The 26,581-nt window shown below is 39.8% G+C and overlaps 2 protein-coding genes across 3 annotated transcripts; both read right to left on the reverse strand.

The window, feature by feature from the left end:
* Window positions 1-4,822: 4,822 nt before the first annotated feature.
* Window positions 4,823-20,706, reverse strand: LOC106606288 (uncharacterized). 2 transcript variants are annotated; one of them, XM_082976066.1, is made up of 3 exons: window positions 20,103-20,706; window positions 11,852-12,032; window positions 4,823-11,440 (listed from the first exon to the last, which is right to left on the reverse strand). In XM_082976066.1, the coding sequence occupies exons 1-3, from the start codon at window positions 20,112-20,114 to the stop codon at window positions 10,116-10,118; spliced, it is 1,518 nt and encodes a 505-aa protein (XP_082832192.1). In that variant the 5' UTR covers window positions 20,115-20,706; the 3' UTR covers window positions 4,823-10,115. The 2 variants fall into 2 exon arrangements, with proteins under 2 accessions (XP_082832192.1, XP_082832191.1); XM_082976065.1 differs by lacking the exon at window positions 20,103-20,706 and having other exon boundaries at window positions 11,852-15,168.
* Window positions 20,707-23,661: 2,955 nt separating this feature from the next.
* On the reverse strand, window positions 23,662-25,561 carry LOC145850312 (uncharacterized). Its single transcript, XM_082976070.1, has one exon. It carries the CDS (start codon window positions 25,544-25,546, stop codon window positions 24,176-24,178), a length of 1,371 nt encoding a protein of 456 aa, XP_082832196.1. The 5' UTR covers window positions 25,547-25,561; the 3' UTR covers window positions 23,662-24,175.
* Window positions 25,562-26,581: the final 1,020 nt, after the last annotated feature.

Consider the following 26,581-nt stretch of genomic DNA (forward strand, 5'->3'; position numbering starts at 1 on the left):
GTGAGAGTGATAAATTATAAATGTAATAAAAAATGTTGCATCTACAAAATGTGTCAATCTAAAAAGTCCAATGGAATCTTTATGTAAGCTATATGTATGACTCCCTGATAAAATAAAGGTAAAATAAAATATAGTGTTGTTTTAATCCAACACAAAGCATAATAGGCGCAGAAAAATACTCCAAACTATAATATAATGGAATACAACACAATAAAATACTAAATAAAAATTGTCCAAATGACATTTTTTGAAAGTGTGTAGGTAGTGAGATGAGTTTCTCACAGTTACTTCTCAAAAAGAGTAATCATTTGAAAAGGGGCAATTAACTAGCTGGACTAGCGCATCGTTGCCCATGAATTAAAGGCTAGTGAGCAAACATTTTAGCTAGGTAGCCTAAGACAACAAAAACTAAAAACGTGTACTGTATGATGTTCATAGACCTTTCAGGGAACATGAAAGATGAGGATGGCATTGGCATTTCTCTACAAGTTGGGTGAGTCAACATGTTTTTTTCTACTTGCAAGTAGACAGAAATCAGTACCATGGACAGAAAATATTTTCATATTTAGCTTAGGTTGATCAGACTAAATCGTTTTTGGTATCTTTTAGTTGATTAGATGATGTTGAAGTGGTGATGGAATAGTGGAGGCAGCCCGTTTTTTTGCAACTTTAGGTAACTCTAAATCAATAGTTGTTTAGTTGTCCAAAAAAGTCGGAAACATTAACTTGCTTGACCATGCTGTAGGTCATGTAACTGTTTGTTACATGCAATGTTTTGTGAAATTCACCGGACAAATCTTGCTCTCCGGTTTTATGATTGAACAAAAGGTGTGGTTGAATTTATTCTTCCACTGTCTTCTTGTCTCGGCTGTGTCAAGGCATATGAACTAACAGGTTATAGAGCAAACAACGCAATTATCACAACACATAGGTTGTAATATGGCTCTTTTTTCTGCTTTGGCTTCCCGGTGATTTTACCCACGAACCCCTACTGCAAGGTGTAGGCTTGGCCTCATTATTTCTTCATGGTTCTGACTTTACCTGCTCGTTGCGCATTGCCTTGTATCAATCTGTGTGCTTTAGGCTAGTAGGCTACTTTGCTGAAAGACAAAATATCCCAAGTGTTTATTACCACCATGGTTTATTTTGTCTAGCTGTTCAAATCGAACTCATGGATATGGAAGATCAAAGATGATGAAACTAGGCCTAGACATGTTATACACCACAGTAGGCATATTGTTAATAGAAGTAAGCCAAACTTACCCGATCCATCGTGGAAGCTATTCTTTCTTAAGTAATTGTAGTGTATACATTTACTGTCTTTGTCACAGCGTTCAGATAAAGAACAGCTATACCAGAGCAATCACACCTCCTTTTAAACATCAAAACTCTATTTAAGTTGTGACAAATAAAAAGATAATGGATAAGATGTTATTTGATCTATTAAAGTCAAGAAAACGTTCAACACCCTATCCACCAAGAATCCTTTTGTCTGTTATCGCCTATTTTTACCAGAGAGACACTTGGAACCCAAGTTTCTCTTCTTCTTCAATGAGGTTTAACGGCAGTTGGCATCCAATAAATGTTGCACTACCGCCACCTACTAGACTGGAGTATAACTCCCTTATACTTTGCTTAAATAATAATAATAAAATAAAAATATAAAACTACCATCTAACTCTACACTCACTAAAAAAATCATAAATAAATACCATACTCCACTATTTAAATATATTTAGTCCTACTTCAGGCCAACAGCCACTTAACACACCCTGTAACTCTTCTGATGTCAAATCTCGCACACCCAAATTCCTCTCTGCAGCTGCCACCACAACCTCTATTTTCTGCGATTTACATTCCATCCCAGCAGTACAGTTGATAATCATTGCTGTTAATTCCAAAACTCCAATCTTACTGAAACATATATCACTTGTTGGTTTATCCCTTTGTGCTGGTACAGATCTACTACTCACACCACTCCTCTCAGAATCCCTCCCCTTTGACTCATCTTCCTTTATTTTCTTCACAATTAACACATACCACTACTTTCCCCAATGCTACACATTACTTTGTCTCATGCCCTTCTGCACACTTCTCACACCTAGGAACCTCCCTCCTACACACTGCTGCCACATGCCCAATAAGCTTGACACCTGTAACAACGTAATCTATTCGGCACAAAAGCTCATACAGGATAACGTACAGTTGAAGTCGGAAGTTTACATACACCTTAGCCAAATACATTTAAACTCAGTTTTTCATAATTCCTGACATTTGATCCTAGTAAAAATTCCCTGTTTTAGGTCAGATCACCGCTTAATTTTAACCTCTCTGGTATCATTGGGACGCTAGCGTCCCACCTCGACAACAGCCAGTGAAATTGCAGGGTGCCAAATTCAAACAACAGAAATCCCACAATTAAAATTCCTCAAACATACAAGTATTATACACCATTTTAAAGATAAACGTCTTGTTAATCCAACCACAGTGTCCGATTTCAAAAAGGCTTTACAGCGAAAGCACACCATGCGATTATGTTAGGACAGCGCCTAGCCACAAGAAACCATACAGACATTTCCCAGCCAAGGAGAGGACTCAGGAAAGTCAGAAATAGGAATTAAATTAATCACTTACCTTTGATGATCTTCATCTGGTGGCATTCCCAGGACTCCATGTTACACAATAAATGTTAGTTTTGTTCGATAATGTCCCTCTTTATGTCCAAAAACCTCAATTTTGTTGGTGCGTTTAGTTCAGTAATCCAAAGGCACAAAGCGCGCTCTCAACATCCAGACGAAAAGTCAAAAAAGTACAATAAAGGTTCGTATGAACATGTCAAACGATGTTTAAAATCAATCCTCAGGTTGTTTTTGTCATAAATAATCAATAATATTTCAACTGGACAAAAGCTTCGTCAATAGAAAAGGAGAAACAAGAAAGGCACGCTCCTGATCATGCGCTGGACTCATGTCTGGTAATTTCCACTGTCCACTCATTGATAGTGCTGTATCTCCCTCATTTTTCAGAGTAAAAGGCTGAAACAATGCCTAAAGACTGGCCACATGTAGAAGAAGCCATAGAGATCGTGAACGGGGTCCTAAGTCTTTGTATGGTGGATAGGCTTTCAATGGAAAAACAGCCTTTCAAAATAATAGTACTTCCTGGATGGATTTTCCTCAGGTTTTCGCCTGCCATATCAGTTCTGTTATACTCACAGAGTATTTTAACCGTTTAGGAAACTTTAGAGTGTTTTCTATCCAAATCTACCAATTATATGCATATCCTAGCTTCTGGTCCTGAGTAGCAGGCAGTTTAATTTGGGCACGCTTTTCATCCAAAATTCTGAATGCTGCCCCCTACCCTAGTGAAGTTAAGAATGTGAAATGTCAGAATAATAGTAGAGAGAATGATTTATTTCAGCTTTTATTTATTTCATCACCGTCCCAGTGGGTCAGAAGTTTACATAAACTCAATTAGTATTTGGTAGCATTGCTTTTAAATTGTTTAACTTGGGTCAAACCTTTTGGGTAGCCTTCCACAAGCTTCCCACAATAAGTTGGGTGAATTTTGGCCCATTCCTCCTGACAGAGCTAGTGTAACTGAGTCAGGTTTGTAGGCTCCTTGCTCGCACACGCTTTTTCAGTTCTGCCCACAAATTTTCTATAGGATTGAGGTCAGGGCTTTGTGATGGCCACTCCAATACCTTGACTTTGTTGTCCTTAAGCCATTTTGCCACAACTTTGGAAGTATGCTTGGGGTCATTGTCCATTTGGAAGACCTATTTGCGACCAAGCTTTAACTTCCTGACTGATGTCTTGAGATGTTGCTTCAATATATGCACATCATTTTCCTTCCTCGTGATGCCATCTATTTTGTGAAGTGCACCAGTCCCTCCTACAGCAAAGCACCCCCACAACATGATGCTGCCACCCCCATGCTTCACGTTTGGGATGGTGTTCTTCAGCTTGTAAGCCTCCCCCTTTTTTCCTTCAAACATAACGATTGTCATTATGGCCAAACAGTTCTATTTTTGTTTCATCAGACCAGAGGACATTTCTCCAAAAAGTATGATCTTTGTCCTCATGCGCAGTTGCAAACCGTAGTCTGGCTTTTTTATGGATGTTTTGGAGCAGTGGCTTCTTCCTTGCTGAGCAGCCTTTCAGGTTATGTCGATATAGGACTCGTTTTACTGTGGATATAGATACTTTTGTACCCGTTTCCTCCAGCATCTTCACGAGGTCCTTTGCTGTTGTTCTGGGATTGATTTGCACTTTTCGAACCAAAGTATGTTCACCTCCAATTGACTCAAATGATGTCAATTAGCCTATCAGAAACTTCTAAAGCCATGACATAATTTTTGGGAATTTTCCAATCTGTTTAAAGGCACAATTAACTTAGTGCATGTAAACTTCTGACCTACTAGAATTGTGATACAGTGAATTATAAGTGAAATAATCTGTCTGTAAACAATTGTTGGAAAAATGACTTGTGTCATGCACAAAGTAGATGTCATAACTGACTTGCCAAAACTATACTTTGTTAACAACAAATTTGTGGTGGTTGAAAAACGAGTTTTAATGACTCCAACCTAAGTGTATGTAACCTTCCAACTTCAACTGTATATATCCTAACATCACTTTACAAGGTTCTCTTCAAAAATCCAGATATTTTTATTGGCTGAGGCCCAATAAGGTTAGCCTCGAAAATACCAGACTGATTAACGCTGCGCTAGATTTGTGTGTGTCGGTTTGGTGGAGGGTGGTATGTGCATTAACATTAGTAAAGTAACACATAAAACATTGATTTCGGTGTTATTACATGATCGGTTGAAGTTATTACTTTATTCATCACAAAAGTTGTTACTCACCTGATAATGTAATTTATTACATTAAATGGAAAAAGTTACCACTATAACAATTCAACATTTTATCATATTAACCAACAAGATATTACATTTACCAGTTTTATTACATTATAAATCTAAAAGTTATTACATTAACCGTTGTTACAAGACACAACATGCATAGTTCTTACCTTGACCTCATGGATATTATTATCCAAAGTAATATTGATTAGTTTTAGGAACATAAATCAATTTAGATTTGTTTATTATTATTATAAAAATATAACATTGAAGTGATATATTCATGTTTAGAATACAATGGATTGAATTTATTGATCAATTGAATACATGAATATACACCTATTGTTGAAACATTATTCCTCGTGACATTTAATAACAATAGTATCATGAGTATATGAAAGATACAATTATCAACATACCCCTCACTCACACAGGTTCACTGTGACATTCTATGATAACATTTATCCACTCAAATCACAAATGTGTGATATTACATAGACACAGGGGTGACCTGATCCTAGATCAGAGCTGCATATTATGCTCCACAGAGGTTACCATAGTGATCAGACAAAGTCAACTGTTTAAGAATGGGAGATGGATATGACTGTTCACTAGATGTTTTCTACTGATCCTTTATTTATGGATCTGGAACGGTCCGGATAGGAGGGAGATGAAATATGTCATGCTTGTGCTTTCTGGTATTTTCTCATTGGCCCTAAATGAAAAAAGCTCCTCCCACATACAGTAGCAGTCAAAGGTTTGGACACACCTTCCCATTCTAGGTTTTTTTTAAGTTTTTTTTTACTATTTTCTACATTGTAGAATAATAGAGAATCAAATCAAACTTGATTTGTCACATGCGCCGAAAACAAGTGCAGACCTTGCCATCAAATGCTTACTTACAAGCCCTTAACCAACAGTTCAGTTCAAGAAGAGTTAAGAAGATACTTACCAAATGAACTAAAGTAAACATTTATAAAAAGTAACACAATAACATAACAATAACGAGGCTATATAAAGGGGGTACCGGTACCGAGTCAGTGTGCAGGGGTACAGGTTACATGTAGGTAGGGGTGAAGTGACTATGCATAGATAATAAACAGCGAGTAGCAGCAGTGTACAAAACAAATGAGAGGGGGGGTCAATGTAATAGTCCGGTGGCCATTTGATTAATTGTTCAGCAGCCTTATGGCTTGGGGGTAGAAGCTGTTAAGGAGCCTTTTGGTCCTAGACATGGCGCTCCGGTACCGCATGCCGTGCGGTAGCAGAGAAAACAGTCTATGACTTGGGTGACTGGAGTCTGACAATTTTATGGGCTTTCCTCTGACACCACCTATTATATAGGTTCTGGATGGCAGGAAGTTTGGCCCCATTGATGTACAGGTCAGGATGCTCTCGATGGTGCAGCTGTAGAATCCTTTGAGGATCTGAGGACCCATGCAAATCTTTTCAGTCTCCTGAGGGGGAATAGGATTTGTCGTGCCCTCTTCACGACTGTCTTGGTGTGTTTGGGCCATGATAGATCGTTGGTGATGTGGACACCAAGGAACTTGAAACTCTCAACGCGCCTCACTACAGCCCCGTTGATGTTAATGGGGGCCTGTTCGGCCCTCCTTTCCTGTAGTCCACGATCAGCTACTTTGTCTTGCTCACATTGTGGGAGAAGTTGTTGTCCTGGCACCACACTGCCAGTTCTCTGACCTCCTCCCTATAGGCTGTCTCATCGTTGATCAGGACTACCACTGTTGTGTCGTCAGCAAACTTAATGATGGTGTTGGAGTCGTGTTTGGCCACGCAGTCGTGGAAGAACAGGGAGTACAGGAGGGGACTAAGTACACACCCCTGAGGGGCTAACGTGTTGAGGATCAGCGTGGCGGACGTGTTGTTGCCTACCCTTACCACCTGGGGTTAGCACATCAGAAAGTCCAGGATCCAGTTGCAGAGGGAGGTGTTTAGTCCCAGGGTGCTTAGCTTAGTGATGAGCTTCATGGGCACTATGGTGTTGAACGCTGAGCTGTAGTCAATGAACAGCATTCTCACATAAGTGTTCCTTTTGTCCAGGTGGGAAAAGGCAATGTGGAGTACAATTTAGATTGCATCATCTGTGTATGCGAATTGGAGTGGGTCTAGGCTATCCGGGAGGATGCTGTTGATGTGAGCCATGACCAGCCTTTCAAAGCACTTCATGGCTACCGATGTGAGTGCTACGGGGTGGTAATCATTTAGGCAGGTTACCTTCGCTTCCTTGGGCACAGGGACTATGGTGGTCTGCTTGAAACATGTAGGTATTACAGACTCAGTCAGGGAGAGGATGAAAATGTCAGTGAAGACACTTGCCAGTTGGTCCACGCATGCTTTGAGTAAACGTCCTGGTAATTCATCTGGCCCCGCGGCTTTGTGAATGTTGACCTGTTTAAAGGTCTTGCTCACATCGGCTACCGAGAGCGTTTTCACACAGTCATCCAGAACAGCTGGTGCTCTCATGCATGCTTCAGTGTTGCTTGCCTCAAAGCGAGCATAAAAAGCACTTAGCTCATCTGGTAGGCTTGCGTCACTGGGCAGCTCGCATCTGGGTTTCCATTTGTGGTCCGTAATAGTTTTCAAGCCCTGCCACATCCGACGAGCGTCAGAGCAGGTGTAGTAGGATTCAATCTTAATCCTGTATTGACGCTTTGCTTGTTTGATGGTTCATCTGAGGGCATCACCGGATTTCTTACAGGCGTCCGGATTAGTGTCCCGCTCCTTGAAAGCGGCAGCTCTAACCTTTAGCTTGATTCGGATGTTGCCTGTAATCCATGGCTTCTGGTTGGGATATGTACATACAGTCACTGTGAGGACAACGTCGGCGATGCACTTATTGATGAAGCCGATGACTGAGGTGGTATACTCCTCAATGCCATTGGATGAATCCTGGAACATATTCCAGTCTGTGCTAGCAAAACAGTCCTGTAGCGTAGCATCCGTGTCACCTGACCACTTCCGTATTGAGCGAGTCACTGGTACATCCTGCTTTAGCTTTTGCTTGTAAGCAGGAATCAGGAGGATATAATCAGGAGGATATAATTATGGTCAGATTTGCCAAATGGAGGGCGGGGAGAGCTTTGTACGCATCTCCATGTGTAAAGTAAAGTTGGTCTAGAGTTTTTTTCCCTCTGGTTGCACATGTCACATGCTGGTAAAAATTTGGTTAAACTGATTTGTTTGCCTGCATTAAAGTCCCTGGCCACTAGGAGCGTCGCTTCTGGGTGAGCATTTTCTTGTTTGCTTATGGCCTTATAGAGTTTCTTTTTTGCGGTCTTAGTGCCAGCATCGGTCTGTGGTGGTAAATAGACGGCTACGAATAATATAGATGACAACTCTCTTGGTAGATAGTGTGGTCTACAGCTTATCATAAGGTACTCTATCTCACGCGAGCAATACCTCAAGACTTCTTTAATATTAGACATCCCGCACCAGCTGTTATTGACAAAAAGACACACACCACCACCCCTCCTCTTACCAGACGTAGCTTCTCTGTTCTACCGGTGCATTGAAAATCCCTCCAGCTCTATATTATCCTTGTTGTCGTTCAGCCACGACTCGGTGAAACATAAGATATTACAGTTCTTAATGTCCTGTCGGTAGGATAATCATAGGACATCAATTTTATTTTCCAATGATTGCATGTCAGCAAGTAGAATTGATCGCAGTGGGAGTTTACTCGTTTCCCTACAGATTCTCAAAAGGCACCCCGTTATGCATCCTCTTTTCCTCAGTCTTTTCTTCACACAAAAGACGGGGATCTGGGCCTGTTCCCGGGAGAGCAGTATATCTTTCTTGTGTGACTCGTTAAAGGAAAAAGCTTCTTCCAGTTCATGTGAGTAATCCCAGTTCTGATGTCTAGAAGTTATTTTTTGGTCATAAGAGACGATAGCAGAAACATTATGTACAAAATAAGTAAAAAAATAAGTTACAAACAATGCAAAAAAATAACAAAATAGCACAATTGGTTACGGGCATGTAAAACGTCAGCCATCCTCATCGGCGCCATCTTAACAAGAAGACATCAAAACTATGAATTAACACATATAGAATCATGTAGTAACCAAAAAAAGTGTTAAACAAATCAAAACATATTTGAGATTCTTCAAAGTAGCAACCCTTTGCCTTGATGAAAGCTTTGCACACTCTTGGCATTCTCTCAACCAGGTTCATGAGGTAGTCACCTGGATGCATTTGAGCCAATCAGTTGTGTTGTGACAAGGTAGGGGTGGTATACAGAAGACAGCCCTATTTGGTAAAATACCAAGTCCATATTATGGCAAGAACAGCTCAAATAAGAAAAGTGTATACGGTCAGTCGCAAAAACCATTTAGCACTATGATGAGCGCTCTCATGAGGAACGCCACAGGAAGTCCCAGAGTGACGTCTGCTGCAGAGTATAAGCTCATTAGAGTTACCAGCCTCAGAAATTATAGCCCAAATAAATGCTTCACAGAGTTCAAGTAACAGACACATCTCAACATCAACTGTTTTTGTATTTGTATTTTTTATTTAAACCTTTAATTTAACCTTCTCTGTTCAGAGGAGACTGCGTGAAATCAGGCCTTCATAGTCGAAATGGTGCAAAGAAACCACTAATAAAGGACACCAATAGGATGAACAGACTTGCTTGGGCCAAGAAACACGAGCAATGGACATTAGACCAGTCGAAATCAATCAATTTCAGATTTAAGCGTAAGTTTTTGCGAACTTTCAAAGTTCTTGAAATATTCCATATTGACTGACCATGTCTTAAAGTAATGATGTAGTGTTGTTTCTCTTTGCTTATTTGAGCTATTCTTGCCGTAATATGGACTTGGTCTTTTACCAAATAGGGCCATCCTGAATGCCACCCCTACCTTGTCACAACACAACTGATCGGCTCAATGGCATTAAGAAGGAAAGAAATACCACAAATTAACTTCTAACAAGGCACACCTGTTAATTGAAATGCATTCCAGGTGACTACCTCATGACGCTGGTTGAGAGAATGCCAAGAGTGTGCAAAGCTGTCATCAAGGCAAAGGGTGGCTACTTTGAAGAAACTTAAATATAAAATATATTTTGAAATATTTAACACTTTTCTTGGTTACTACATGATTCCATATGTGTTATGTCAATAGTTTTGATGTCTTCACTATTATTCTACAATGTAGAAAATACAAAAAATTAAGAAAAACCCTGGAATGTGTAGGTGTGTGCAAACTTTTGACTGGTACTGTATGTCTATCTAATGTTTCTCTCCAGTGTGTGTTAGCTGGTGTGTTTTCAGGTTTAATGATTGACTGAAGCTCTTTCCACAATGATCACAGCTGTAAGGCTTCTCTCCTGTGTGTGTTCGCTGGTGTGTATTCAGGTGTACTGATTGACTGAAGCTCTTTCCACAATGATCACATCTGTAAGGCTTCTCTCCTGTGTGTGTTCGCTGGTGTGTATTCAGGTGTACTGATTGACTGAAGCTCTTGCCACACTGATAACAGCTATAGGGCTTCTCTCCAGTGTGTGTTCGCTGGTGTGTAGTCAGGGTGGAAGCTAGAGCAAAGCTCTTCCCACATAGACAGACAAAAGTTTTCTCCCCAGTGTGTGTTTGATGGTGTCTAATCAGGGAGGAAACTACAGCAAAGCTTTTCCCACACTGATCACAGCTATAAGGCTTCTCTCCACTGTGTGTTAGCTGGTGTCTATTCAGGGTGGAAGCTACAGCAAAGCTCTTCCCACACTGATCACAGCGATAAGGCTTCTCACCTGTGTGTGTTCGCTGGTGTATAGTTAGTTTTTCTGATAGAGCAAAGCTCTTTCCACACTGATAACAGCTATAAGGCTTCTCTCCAGTGTGTGTTCGATGGTGTCTAATCAGGGAGGAAACTACAGCAAAGCTCTTCCCACACTGATCACAGCTATAAGGCTTCTCTCCTGTGTGTGTTCGCTGGTGTATAGTTAGTTTTTCTGATACAGCAAAGCTCTTTCCACACTGAACACAGCTATAAGGCTTCTCTCCAGTGTGTGTTCGATGGTGTCTAATCAGGGAGGAAACTACAGCAAAGCTTTTCCCACACTGATCACAGCTATAAGGCTTCTCTCCAGTGTGTGTAACCTGGTGTCTATTCAGGGTGGAAGCTACAGCAAAGCTCTTTCCACACTGATCACAGCTATAAGGCTTCTCTCCAGTTTGTGTTAGCTGGTGTGTAGTCAGGTTGCTTGACTGATTGAAGCTCTTTCCACAATCAAGGCAAGGGTAAGGCCTCTCCCCTGCATGAATTTGCAGATGAGATTGGAAGGCGTTAGAAGCAGTGAAACTCTTCCCGCACTGAGAGCAGCAGTACGGTTTCTCTCGGGTGTGAATCCACTGGTGAATAATGAAGTCACTCCTGCTAGTGAAACTCTTCCCACAGTCAGAGCAGCAGTGTTGAGGTTTCTTCCCTATATGTCTCTGCTGGTGTTTCTTGGGGTGTTCTGATCTATAGAGACACTTCTCTGTCTCGTCAGCAACACAATGTTGTTGAGGCTCCGCAGATGACAAGCCCCTCCAACTGAGAGAATGGTTAGTGCTGTCCCCTGTGAAACAAAGACATTGAATAACTATGTTTTGGAAATATAGGTCCATAAACAAATACTATATATTTTTAAAAAATGTGTTATTTAGCAGACTCTCTTCTCCAGCGCAACTTACAGGAGCAATCAGGGTTAAGTACCTTGCTCAAGGGCACAGAGAGATTTTTCACCTAGTCAGCTCAGAGATTCAAACCAGCATCCTTTATTAGCGGCTCAACACTCTTAACCACTAACCTACCTGCTGTCCTTATCAATATACACTTAGTGGCCAGTTTATTAAGTACACTCCCCTCCGTTCACAAAACTGGATAGACAATTTGCTGGCCACTGAGTGTATGTATACTGCTTATCAATCAATTAACAGAAGTTGCAGAAGCATATTGTAGTCTCATCCACACACCCCATTGTTCTTACTTGATGAAATCAAATCTCCCTCCTCCTCGTGTCCTTCTCTCACAGTTCCACTCTGCCCTGGTGTTTTCCTGCAGTCGACCAGCCGCACAGACACCCTCTTCAGACCCAGCAATAAGCCGATATCAGGAGAGTTGTGACCAGGGGACTCCGGCAGGTTGGAGGGGGACGGGATAGCTCTGTCCTGGTGACCACAGGAAGTATTGTACATAGAATATCATTAGACCAAACATTTGAGTACTTTAGTCTAAATCTCTGATTGATTGGTGCATCCTAATAATAACGACTTTCTCCTGAAGTGTGTCACTGATCACTACTTTCCACAACATTTTCAATCACTTTGCCAAATCTTTCAGATGGAAGTGGTATATATATATTTTTTTACAAATGTCAAAACTGATAACACTTGTAATGCCCCGTCTTATGTTCAGAATGTTTGATTGAGCATTCATTGGAGTTGAACATCTTTCACCCGAGTTAAATTCTGGGTTAAGTGTCACGTAATTAGTCAACTGCTCGCTTAAGTTCTGGGTTCATAAGTGGAGATATTAAGAGATGGAGAAGGAGAAGAACCGGAATGCGAAGCTCCACCCCCTCTTTCAAGATAACGGCCGAATGTCCCCTCCCCTTCCAACATGTGAAAGACGGTAACACCTGTGAAATCATGATGGTTCAAATAACCAGTGACACAAAACCTAAACACCAGAACTATTGCTGATCACTATCCCACTTTTGGAGCATGTTGAGAAAAATGTCAGTCTTATAGTTTCAGTATCCTACTGCAGTACATAAATAGAAGAAACCATCAGATATGGGGTATTGTGGCATGTAGCAGAAGCCTACAGTAAAAAGGTATTGTGTAGCCTGGTGAAATTTCTGCCCCATGCAACATTGCTCAGATCCACTTTTCTATGTGACTTTACTGTAACAGCATCCTCATCTAAAATCATCAGCTTACAGCGTATCAACAACATTCAGATAATGAGTGGATTAAACTGTAATTTACCACCCAAGTATTTCAGCAGTACATTGTACACTACACCATCATTTCAAATTTCATTTTCATATATACTGTACGTAAACTTGACACTTTATAATTTTAGTTCTGTAGTTCAGTTTTTAGAAATTTGATTAAATTATAGTTAAATGTATTAACAAATGACAGGAAATCTTTTCAAAAGTAATCAATTGAAAATGGCCTAAGTGTTTTGAAACATATTTTTGTGCTTCGAGTTGTGAAAATGTACCATTGGATTGGGCTAGTCATGGGCTAGTGGGAGTGAAGGAAAGTGAACAAGTGCACACTTAGGGAGGACGGAAAGATAATTAGGGATTCATTAACATAGTATCTAGGCAGAGGCGGAGCTAGCGTGAGGGCCATGGGTGCGATTGTTCCTGCAGATGAATCAATAAAATACAAAGAAAAATGATGTAGACATACCATTATTTAACACTATAAGCATTATTTAACACTACAAAACATGGCAAATTTATATGATTGAATTAAATCCTGGAATTGGTCTAGGTGGTTGTTGCTTATTTTATAAAGCAATGTACCCTACAGATGTCTGTCAGTATACCTCCTTGAGGGGTCCCCTGGGACTGGTAGCTGCACTGCTGGTTGGCTGCTGGTGGGGGAAGGACCAGGGTATTTATTTAGTAAGTAATTTATTAGTAAGTAAGTAATTTATTATTTAGTAAGTCATTTAGTAAGTAATAGTTTAAATTAAGTTAACACACTGCCGGGACTTGAGGTAGGCCTACACTAGAAGAATCCAACAATGACGCATTTTGTAGTTTTGTAATTTTAGTAATTTTACATAGTCTAATATATCTTTAGGCAGGAATTAGGAAACAAAAAACATTCAAAAGAACAGAATAGCATACTCTGAGTTTAAAGGTAGTCTCAGTGATATGACGTAGGCTATATGCACAAAGTAAACAGCATAGTGAGTCAATTTCATGGACTTAGTAAAGGTATAACTAGTTACTTTAAATAACGCCGCTTTAATAATGTTTACATATCTTTCATTACTCATCTCATATGTATATACTATATTCTATACCATCTACTGCATCTTGCCTATGCTGTACGGCCATCGCTCATCCATATATTTATATGTACATATTCTTATTCATCCCTTTACATTTGTGTGTATAAGGTAGTTGTTGTGAATTTGTTAGATTACTTGTTAGATATTACTGCATTGTCGAAATTTGAAGCCCAAGCACTTCGCTACACTCGCATTAACATCTGCTAACCATGTGTATGTGACCAATAAAATGTTATTTTATTTTATTTCCGGAATAACCAAGAACGTTGAACCGCGAGGCTAAACTTCTCCAATGTTTTGGTCCCATGGCTACCATGCTGGAACAACGTGAAGCATACCCTTTGCACATGCGCAGATACTGTGTGTGACTGTGTGAGAGCGAAGTCTTGCATCTCGCTTATTGCAATATCTGCGGTGCTGCTTGTGGCATCATGTTGCTGAGTCTACCTTTAATGTAGCTTATTTTACAGTCACTATGCAATTTAGTATTCATTCTTATTGTAAGAATGAAAAACAAAAAACAACATTTTAAGTGAAAAGTAGGCATTGGTTTGAAGCTGAAAAAATAAATTCCCATGAGCACCACAATCCCTACTCCACCCATGCTCTACCAAGGTTTTCCAGCACACAGCTTTGACCTACTACAGTAGCTATGTTGGTCTATTGTACTTCAAACAATGATTATGCAGGTTGCTTATGAGCCAAACATTCTCAAACAGCCCAATTCAGACTCTTAGAGGATGTGCTCCCACAATGTGATTTTTACCGCCTACAAGAATTCGTCACACACCACACTAATCCCATTCCACTAACTTTTGAAGCTTTATTTTTTGTTATACTGAACAAAAATATAAAACGCAACATGAAACAATTGAATATATTTTACTTCATATGAGGAAATCAGTCAATTGAAATAACTTCATTAGGGCTTAATCTATGGATTTCACATAACTGGGAATACAGATATGCATCTGTTAGTTACAGCTACCTTTAAACCTCTCTAGGGTATGTGGTACGAAATCGTCCCACCTACTCAACAGCCAGTGGAATCCCGTGGCGCGACATTCAAATACCTTAGAAATGCTATTACTTCAATTTCTCAAACATATGACTATTTTACACCATTTTAAAGACAAGACTCTCGTTAATCTAACCACACTGTCCGATTTCAAAAAGGCTTTACAACGAAAGCAAAACATTAGATTATGTCAGCAGAGTACCCAGCCAGAAATAATCAGACACCCATTTTTCAAGCTAGCATATAATGTCACATAAACCCAAACCACAGCTAAATGCAGCACTAACCTTTGATGATCTTCATCAGATGACACTCCTAGGACATTATGTTATACAATACATGCATGTTTTGTTCAATCAAGTTCATATTTATATCAAAAACCAGCTTTTTACATTAGCATGTGACGTTCAGAACTAGCATTTGCGGTGGGCAAACTTCCGGTGAATTTACTAAATTACTCACGATAAACGTTCACAAAAAACATAACAATTATTTTAAGAATTATAGATACAGAACTCGTTTATGCAATCGCTATGTCCGATTTTAAAATAGCTTTTCGGCAAAAGCACATTTTGCAATATTCTGAGTAGATAGCTCGCCATCACGGGCTAGCTATTTTGACACCCACCAAGTTTGGCCCTCACCAAACTCAGATTTACTATAAGAAAAATTGGATTACCTTTCGCTGTTCTTCGTCAGAATGCACTCCCAGGACTTCTCCTTCAATAACAAATGTTGGTTTGGTTCAAAATAATCCATAGTTATGTTCAAATATCCTCTGTTTTGTTCGTGCGTTCAAGACACTATCCGAAGGGTGACGAAGGGTGACGCGCCCGATGCGTTTCGTGACAAAAAAAATCTAAATATTCCATTACCGTACTTCGAAGCATGTCAACCGCTGTTTAAAATCAATTTTTATGCGATTTTTCTCGTAAAAAAGCGATAATATTCCGACCGGGAAACCCTGTTTTCGTTGAAAGACGAAAAAATAAAAACATGGTGTCGGCTCGTGCACGCGCCCCCAGTCTCATTGTTCTCTGATCGACCACTATCCAAATGCGCTACTGTTTTTCAGCCATGGCCTGCAAAGTCATCATTCAACGTTTTGCCGCCTTCTGAGAGCCTACGGGAGCCGTAGGAAGTGTCACGTTACAGCAGAGATCCTCAGTTTTCAATAAAGAGAGTGTAGAAGGCCAAGAAATGGTCAGAGAGGGCACTTCCTGTAAGGAATCTTCTCAGGTTTTTGCCTGCCATATGAGTTCTGTTATACTCACAGACACCATTCAAACAGTTTTAGAAACTTTAGGGTGTTTTCTATCCAAATCAAACAATTATATGCATATTCTAGTTTCTGGGCAGTAGTAATAACCAGATTAAATCGGGTACGTTTTTTATCCGGCCATGCAAATACTGCCCCCTACCCTAGAGAGGTGAAAAAAAAAGGGCCTCAAGATTTCGTTGCGGAAATTTTGTGATTTCAAATTGCCAATCGATAAAATGGGGTTTGTTGTCCGTAGCTTATGCCTGCCCATACCATACCCCCACCGCCACCATGAGGCACTCTGTTCACAAACGAGCAAACCGCTCACCCACTCGATACCATACACATGGTCTGCGATTGTGAGACCTGGTCGGACGTACTGCCAAACTCTCTAAAATTTAGTTGGAGTCGGCATATGGTAGAGAAATGAACAATAAATTGTTGTAGTCAGCATGCCAATTGTACGCTCCCTAAAAACTTGGAGACATATGTGGCATTGTATTGTGTGACAAAACTGCACATTTTAGAGTGGCCATTTAATTGTCCCCAGCACAAGTAATGAACATGCTGTTTAATCAGCTTCCTGTCAGGTGGATGGATTATCTTGCAACAGAGAAATGGGATGTAAACAAATGCAACAAATTTGTACAAAACATTTTATAGAAATAAGCTTTTTGAGCATATGGAACATTTCTGGGATCTTTTATTTCAGCTCATGAAACATGTGACCAACACTTTACATGTTACATTTATATTCAGTGTATAGCTTTGCTTTAATACTTACAAGACCATCATGATTAATTGACCGAATGGTTTTGTCTTGTAGTAATGTGGTGCCTGCCTGTATTTCCTTAAACCTAACTAGGAAAGTATGTTAATAACAAATTCTTATTTACAATGATGGCCTACCGGGGAACGGTGGGATAACTGCCTTGTTGAGGGGCAGAACGACAGATTTTTACCATGTCAGCTCGGGGATTCGATCCAGCAACCTTTCGGTTACCGGCCCAAGGCTCTAACCACTAGGCTACGTGCCTCCCCAATACATAACATATTTTCTTGCCGGCATTAGCCTACAGCGCCGCACCACTGGAATGGCCGTGCATGGCAGATTTGTTGACAAATATCCAGATCGGAGCTGTAAAAATAATCAAGACGGTCAATGAAGCCAGTCAACTGGCATTGTTAGTTTGGCCACTGTTGATCTAAACAGATTTGGTTAAAAGTTCAAGAGGACAGGAGAAGAAGCATACTGGAATGTATTCTGGATGTTTGAAATTGGTGAGTTTTTCCTGATGCTAGCCAGCATGCATATGCTCACTGCAGTGCACAACGTGCTGTTTACATGTGTATTTGTTTTCTCCGCTACAGTTAGACTTGTGTCCTGTCTGACAGTGAAATATGGCTAGCTCTTAACATAGCTTGGTCTATGGAGTAGCTAGCTAGTGTTGCAAAAGTCCATTGCATTGCATGCATTGTAAGGTAGCAGCGTGACAATTTGGTTTTGAACTCATGTAGCTATGTTTTGTGCAAAAATGTAGGACTGGCATTTGGATGTGAACTAGCTATCGTTAGCCAACTTCTGTGTTGATGTCAGCTATTGTCGTCTGGTTCTAACTAGCTAGCTAGCTAACGGCTGAAGTTATTTGTGTAACAAACCTTCCATAAACAATTACAGCCAGCTACCTTTCTTCGCCTGTAGGTTAGCTAGCTAGAAACTTTCAGCTGACTGGTGTTAGCTAGCTACAGAGGCTAGCTGAACTTTGGACAAGCAAGCTAATGTTAGCTATGAGCAGCTGTATTGTTGCCAAGCATACAAGTTACTGACCCAGGTTAGATAGAATTCTTAGATTTGGTTGAAAAGACGTTAGCATTGTCAGAAATGCTACAAGAATGTAGCACATCGTTGGTTCTTAATGGACAGAAATGTGCACGCGAGAGTGATAAATTATAAATGTAATAAAAAATAGTTGTATCTACAAAGTTAGTCAAACATTTAAGTCCAATGGTCACTTTATGCAAGCTAAGTTGTTTGCTATGTAGGCACAGAAAATACTGAACACTCACGACTAGAATATAATGGAATCTAAAACAATAAACTAGAAAATAATAATTTTCCAAATATAATTGCTTTTGGCAGTGTGTGAGATGAGCATCTCACGATTAAATCTAAAAAATAGTAATAATTTGAAAAGGGGCTATTAACTAGCTGGCCTGGCACATCGTTGCCCATGAATAGAAATTACTAGACTAGGAGTAAGCATTTTAGCCAGGTAGCCTAGGACAATAAAAAAAACTAAAAGCTTGTATGAGACCGTTCAGGGAACATGAAAGAGGAGGATGGCAAAAAAAACAAAAAAAACAATGTATGCCTTCACTACTGTAAGTTGCTCTGGATAAGAGCGTCTGCTAAATGACTAAAATGTAATGTAAATGAATTTCTCTACAAGTTGGGTGAGACGTTTTTTCTTCTTCTACTTTATGCACACACAGAAATTAGTACTATGGATAGAGGCATCATATTAAGCTTAGGTTGATCGGACTAAATCATTTTTGGCAGGGGCGCATCTTTGGTTTACAAGTGGGGGGGGGGGGGGCATTATTATTATAGATTTTTTATCCAGTCGTATAAACACTCCAAACAGCCTACTCGACCTCTTGGAGGCGTCCACATGGTCCTAAAGCACACCGTTGCCACATTTAGTGTCACATTCCAATGATAAAACTAGGAGGGACAAAAATGCAATTTCAGAATGTGGTGGGGACACGTTCATTACATCCCCAGTGAAAGTTTCGCCCCTGGTTTTTGGTATATTTTAGTTGTAACTGTAGTAGACTAAGCATAGGTGATTAGATGATGTTGAAGTTGAAATGGTGCTTGAATAGTAGAGGCAGCGCCTGTTTCCTTTTCGACTTGCGGTAACTCTAAATCAATAATTGTTTAGTATTCAGAAATGTCAGAAACATTCACTTGCTTGACCATTCTGAAGGTCATGTAACTGTTACATACAACATTTTTGGTGAACTTAACAGGACAGATGTTGCTCTCTAGTTGTATGATTTAACAAAAAGGTGTGGTTGAATGTATTCTGCCACTGTTTTCTTGTCTCGGCTGTGTCAAGGTATATGAACTAACAGGTTATAACAACGCAATTACCACAACATGTAATACGGCTATTTTTCTGCCTTGGCTTCCCTGGTGATTTTACCCACACACCGCTTCTGCAAGGTGTAGGCTTGGTCTCATTATTTCACCAAGGTAAAGTTGGTTTTATATTCACACATTCGGACATTCAACAGACATTTGCCAAAAGCCATTTAAGTGGTATAAATCAATAACTAATTCACCGTTTGTCACAGAAACATCAAACTAGATATGATTTATTCTATAAATGTCTAGCATACTTTTACAACCTTTGTTTGGAACAATTCCAGTTTTGATTTGATAGAGGGCATGTAGTCTATCAAATTTAGATTTCTATCATATCAAAACTGGAATTTCTACTCAAAGCAAAGGTTGTGAAAGTATGCTAGACATTTATTGAATAAATCATACCTAGTTTGATGTTTATGTGACAAACTGTGAATTAATTATTGATTTTTACAATTTTAAATGGCTTTTGGCGAATGTCTGTTGAATGTCCGAATGTGTGAATATAAAACCAACTTTTCCTTGGCCTCATTATTTCTCCATGGTTCTGACTTTAGCTTCTCGTTGTCTTGTATTCAACTGTGTGCGATAGGCTAGTAGGGAACTTTGCTGAAGGACAAAATATGACATGTTTTTATTACCACCATTGTTTATTTTGTCCAGTTGTTCAAATGGAGCGAATGGATATGGAAGATCAAAGATGATAACTAGGCCTAGACATGTTATACACCACAGTAGGCATATTGTTAATAAAAGTAAATCAAACTCACCCGATCCATCATGGAAGCTATTCTTTCTTCAGCGTTTCTTCAAATAAAAAAACGTGACAGTTACTTTCTTTGTCACAGCATTCGGATAAACAGCTAGACCAGAACAATCAAACGTCCTTTTAAATATCAAAACTCGATTTAAATTGTGACAAATACATGTCTGATGTAGGCTAACCTTACTTCAGAAAGATCCTGGATAAGATTTTAATCTATTAAAGTCAAGAAAACGTTCAACACCCTATTCACCAAGAATACTGATGTCTGTTATCCTCCACCTCTACACGAGAGTCTGTTGAAACGACGTCCTCTGTAAGAGTCCAGATAGTTTTAATTGTCTGAGGCCCAGTAAGGGAAGCCTATAAAATACCAGACTGATTACAGCAGAGCTATACGTGCAGCGAACCAGAAAAACCTGATGTATGTTCAATCCGACGTCTGCAGTGTCCATGCAGCATTTACAACAATGCAACCTCCACAGTAGTCAGTGCATTACAAGCATTTCGCTACACCAGCAATAAAATATGTATGTGACCAATAACATTTCATTTGATTCATAATTCTTCCGCTTCACGGAGCAGACCAGAATCAGCGCCGTTGAGAAGGAAGTGGTCTTCTTCTTCGGTATTATGGCGATCCGCAAATACTATAGGTGCATGCCCCCACCTAGTGTATTGGCTGTGTATCAGCCTACTATTCTGTAGTATTAAGTCATAACACTGTGAAAAACCAACTAACCCTACACCGATTAAAACCTCATCAATATTCCACAACTTTGGCTCTCTGATTCTACACCAGGCCAGCAGCCTGAAAGGACGGGATATTATCGTTCAAAACACCTTGTAACTCTGCAGTAAAATATTGTACACCCAAGTACTTCTCTGCAGCTGCCACCACCACATCTATCCACTATGATTTACATTCTATTCCTGTGGTACAGTTGACAACCATGGCCATGAACACCAAAAAAAATAATAATACTGGAGTATGTTATTCTTATCACTCTCTATTGACCTCAGCCTAATCGCAGAGATCCTCTCAGGATCCCTCCCCCTGGAACCATCTTCCTCTAGTACTTTCTTCACTGCATCAGCATACAACACCTTATGCACTACTGTGATCCTGGTAACCTCAACCTGTCTTTCTCTCACCGGACACGTCTGATCTCCAGCACCATGTGTACCTCTACTTTACACACACAACTTTTTACATCAATACTACACATTCCTTTCTCTCAGGTCCTCCTTCACACTTCTCACATCTAGGAATCTCCCTGATACACACTGCTGGAAGGAAGTAGTCAAGGAAGGGAGTTTGTGTTTATACAGGAAGTCCCCCCCCCCCCCCCACACACACACACTTACCAATCATGTCAATGTCGATCTATACAGAGCTTTATAGCTTGCCAGCTTGTTGTTTTAAAACTCGGACATTAGTTACCGTTGGCTCATTCAGCCATCCCAATGGGAAAAATGAATGGGGAAAAATTTTGGTTTTGGAATAAATACCGAAAATAAGATAAGCACAGGCTAAGGAGTTATTATACGTTTTGTTCTATGAGATAATAGCAGTCGGTTAATATGACCTTTATGAATTATGAAGCCTTTGTGATGTGCTTTTTTATTACATAAATTCTTCAAAATTCACAATAAGTGACGTTAGTTTATAAAGATTGTATAACAAAACATATAAGATCTCAACTGTTTACAACAGTCCTTATTTTCGGCATTTATCCAAACACCTTACAAAAATGCCATTAATTTCCCACATAGGCTTTGTCTAACGAACCATGGTAAAATTAGTGCCTATAAAAAGATCCTATTACTATTTCTCTCTATAGAGTCCCACAGTTGCCGAGTCATTATACCCATAAAACCTAGTGGCCAAACAGGGAAATAGTTCCAATTGTTTTCCACCAATCATTTTTTCCATAGGGGATTTTCCATAGGCTTACCCTGGCAAGAGGTGATTTCCCATTTTTATCAATATAGTGTCAAATTTCGCTCATGCTAATTAGCATAAAAGTAGACATCATGCAAGAGTACAAATCCCTGCAAGCTCCTGGACTTCGTCTCTAGCTGACACTTTTGCTAACAGCTATTGTGTAATTATAAAACTTGCCCATGACAGGTCACAGAATTGTCAATTTAAAGAAATGCAGCCAATTTATTCATTACTACATTTAGCTAACATTAGATAGTTAATCCAGAGATTCTTACCTTTAATTAATCATTGATTGCAAGATATTAGCTGTTGTCACTTCACACAATATTGAAGTGAGTCAAAATATTCCTTACTCTTCACTTTCTTCTGGCAACGGTCCATACTTGGTCCCTTACTCTTATTAATAATTATCAATAATCTTCACCTTTTCCTAATGTGTATTTTGGTCCTGTTTCATCCAACTGACAACACATTACATTATCAAAGTATGTTTGTCTATTTTATGTTTCTATCTGAAAATAAGTTTCACTCTTACCGTCTTCAAGACGTTGACATCAGTCCTCTGAGGTGTGTAGTGACCTCTCCAAGGAGTGGTGGTCGGGGTGGAGATGGTAGCCCATTATGGGGTGGGGGTGAGGGTCCGATTGGGGGTTCTCCCCTCCCGAGGCCTGGCTACTTTTTAAAGGTCATTTTTATTACGTTTCAGAACAACTTCTGATATGTATCCAAGAGTTTGAAGATCACATTTCTATCGATCTGAACATTCTGAAAATGTGTCTGATGGATAGCTATGAATCTAATATTTCCAATGATATGATTAAAGGGTAAACATGAGTAATAACCTGATGTACTGTATGCTGACGTTGTCATAGGGCAAAACCTCTATGGGAAAACTGAATGGGATGGAGGGATGAATAGAAATAGTGATAACACACAGAAAGCTACCATTGCTGCAACGATATTACACTTTTACACATATTTTTCACTTTTTACACACTTCAATGACAGAACACATTTTCAACTGTAGGGACATAGACCTTAATTTCTGTTTTACTATGAGACATTTTCACCCGAAGTGAGCCCCCTGGCTCATTGACTATAAGGCCTACAGAACAATTCAGTTTATTGTTTATCAATGCGTGTGTGTGTATAAATATATATATATGATTGTACAGGTGTATATTTCAATAATTCAATTTTATTTTTGATGTGTGTATTGGTGTTTATTGCTAGATATTACTGCACTGTTGGAGCTAGGAACACAAGCATTTCTACACCTGCAATAACAGCTTCTAAATTTGTGTATGTGTCAAATAGAATTTGAAGATTAGAGTGTGTTTGTGTGTGAGTACAGGTGCATAGGTTTGTGTGTGTTAGTGTACGAGTACAAGTGCATAGGTTTGTGTGTCGGTTTGTAATTGGTGGAGGGTGGTATGTGCATTAACATTAGTGAAGTAAAACATAAAACATTGGTTTAGGTGTTATTACATGATTGGTTGAAGTTATTACGTTATTCATTAAACACGTTGTTACTCACCTGATAAAGTAACTTATTACATTAAATGGAAAGGTTATTACTATAACAATTCACCATTTTATCATATTAACCAACAAGATATTACATTTACCGGTTTTATTACATTATAAATCTAAGTTATTACATTAATTGTTGTTACAAGACACAGTATGCATAGTTTTTGCCTTGACCTCATGGATATTATTATCCAATGAATTATTGATTAGTTTTAGGAACATTCTAATCAATATAGATATATAAAATACACAACTTAAGCGATACAGTTTTGTTTAGAAGATAATGGATTGAATGTATTGATCAATTGAATCCATCAATATACACCTATTGTTGAAACATTATTCTACATAATGACATTTAATAATAATAGTATCATGAGTATATGAAAGATACAATTATCAACACACACACACACACACACACACACACACTATGACATTTTCTATCAATGATAACATTTATCCATTTAGGACTGATCCTAGATCAGAGCTGCATATTATGCTCCACAGAGGTTACCATGGTGATCAGACTAAGTCAACTGTTTAACAATGGGAGATGGATATGACTGTTCACTAAATGTTTTCTATTGAACCTTTATTTATGGATCTGGAACCGGTGTCGGATAGGAGGGAGATGAAATATGACACATTTTTGTTTTCTGGTGTTTTTTCATTGACCCTAAATGAGCAAAGCTCTTTCCACATAGACAGACATAGGGTTTCTCTCTAGTGTGTGTTCGCTGGTGTGAAATCAGGGTCCCTGACTGATTGAAGCTCTTCCCACACTGATCACAGCTATAAGGCTTCTCTCCTGTGTGTATTCGCTGGTGTCTAGTTCGTTTTTCTGATACAGCAAAGCTCTTCCCACACTGACCACAGCTATAAGGCTTCTCTCCTGTGTGTGTTCGCTGGTGTACAGTCAGGGTGGAAGCTAGAGCAAAGCTCTTCCCACATAGACAAACATAAGTTCTCTCTCCTGTGTGTGTTACCTGGTGTGTATTCAGGGTGGAAGCTACAGCAAAGCTCTTCCCACACTGATCACAGCTATAAGGCTTCTCTCCTGTGTGTATGCGCTGGTGTATAGTTAGCTTTGCTGATATAGCAAAGCTCTTCCCACACTGAACACAGCTATAAGGCTTCACTCCAGTATGTGTTCGCTGGTGTGTAGTCAGGGTGGAAGCTACAGCAAAGCTCTTTCCACACTGATCACAGCTATAAGGCTTCTCTCCAGTGTGTACACGCTGGTGTATAGTCAGGGTGGAAGCTAGAGCAAAGCTCTTCCCACATAGACAGAGATGAGGTCTCTCTCCAGTGTGTATTACCTGGTGTCTAGTTAGGGAGGAAGCTACAGCAAAGCTCTTCCCACACTGATCACAGCTATAAGGCTTCTCTCCTGTGTGTGTGCGCTGGTGACTGGTTCGTTTTTCTGATACAGCAAAGTTCTTCCCACACTGATCACAGCTATAAGGCTTCACTCCAGTGTGTGTTACCTGGTGTCTAGTCAGGGAGGACGCTCGAGGAAAGCTCTTCCCACACTGATCACAGCTATAAAGCTTCTCTCCTGTGTGTATGCGCTGGTGTATGGTTAAGGCTCCTGCACTAACAAAGCTTTTCCCACAATCAAGGCAGGGGTAAGGCTTCTCCCCTGTATGAATTCTTACATTAGATTTGAAGGTGTTTGATGCAGCAAAACTCTTCCCACACTGATCACAGTGAATAATGAAGCCACTCTGGCTTGTGAAACTCTTCCCACATTCAGAGCAGCAGTGGTGAGGTTTCTTCCCTGTATGTCTCTGCTGGTGTTTCTTGGGATGTTCTGATCTGGAGAGACTCTTCTCTGTCTCGTCAGCAACATGATGTTGTTGAGGCTCCCCAGATGATAAGCCCCTCCCACTGAGAGAACAACGGTTAGGGGTTTCCCCTGTGAAACAAAGACATTGAATAACTAAGTTTTGGAAATATGCGTCCATAAGTACTATAATTATTTAAAAAATGGTTTGTCATTTAGCAGAGCAACTTACAGGAGCATTTAGGGTTAAGTACCTTGCTCAAGGGCACCAACAGATTTTTCAGTCGGCTTAGAGATTCAAACAAGCAACCTTTCGATTAGTGGCCCAACGCTCTTAACCACTAACCTACCTGCTGCCCTTATCAATATACACTCAGTGGTCAGTTTTAGGTAACCCCCCCCCCTCCCCTCACGAAACTGGATCAACAATTTACTGGCCACTGAGTGTATACCCTTTTATCATTCAATTTAACAGAATTTGCAGAAGCAGATTGTAGTCTAATCCACACACCCCATTGTTCTTACTTGATGAAATCAAATCTTCCTCCTTGTATCCTTCTCTCACAGTTCCACTCTGCCCTGGTGTTTTCCTGCAGTCGACCAGCCTCACAGACACCCTCTTCAGACCCAGCAGTAAGGCACTACCAGGAGAGTTGTGACCAGGGGACTCCAGCAGAGTGGAGGGGGATGGGCTAGCTCTGTCCTGGTGACCACAGAAAGTATTGTACATGGAATATCATTAGCACAAACATCTGATTAATTTAGTCTAAATCTCAAATTGGTGCATCCTTATAATACCTCCTTTCTCCTGAAGTGCATAATTGTTCACTACTTTCCACAAATATCTAGTTTTTTTAATCATTTGGCACATTTTTCAGATGTTAGTGGTATATTTTTTCAAATGTAAAAACCACTTCTAATGCCCCGTCTTATGTTCAGAACCTGATTGAGCATTCATTGGAGTTGAACACATCTTTCACCCCTGAGTTAATCTTGGTTAACCCAGAACTAATGTCTCACGTAATTGGTCAGCCGCTCTATTTAGTTCTGGGCTCATACGTGATAAGAGGAGAGCTTAAGAGATACTGGAACGAGGAGCTCCACCCTCTCTTTCAAGATACGGGCCGAATGTCCCCTCCCCTTTCCAAAATTCGAAGGACACCAACACCTGCGAAATTGTCATTTGTCCAAATAACCAGCGAGGGAAAACATGAAC

Source organism: Salmo salar, chromosome 06 (assembly GCF_965601325.2).
Source record: "Salmo salar chromosome 06, fSalSal1, whole genome shotgun sequence".
NCBI classification, from domain to species: Eukaryota; Metazoa; Chordata; class Actinopteri; order Salmoniformes; family Salmonidae; genus Salmo; species Salmo salar.

Coding starts and splice junctions, on each gene's coding strand:
- LOC145850312 (XM_082976070.1), bottom strand. CDS start 25,546: ATGGACGCATATTTCCAAAACTTAGTTATTCAATGTCTTTGTTTCACA.
- LOC106606288 (XM_082976065.1), bottom strand. CDS start 12,059: ATGTACAATACTTCCTGTGGTCACCAGGACAGAGCTATCCCGTCCCCC. Junction 11,441..11,851: donor GGGAGATTTGATTTCATCAA/GTAAGAACAATG, acceptor TTTGTTTCACAG/GGGACAGCACTAACCATTCT.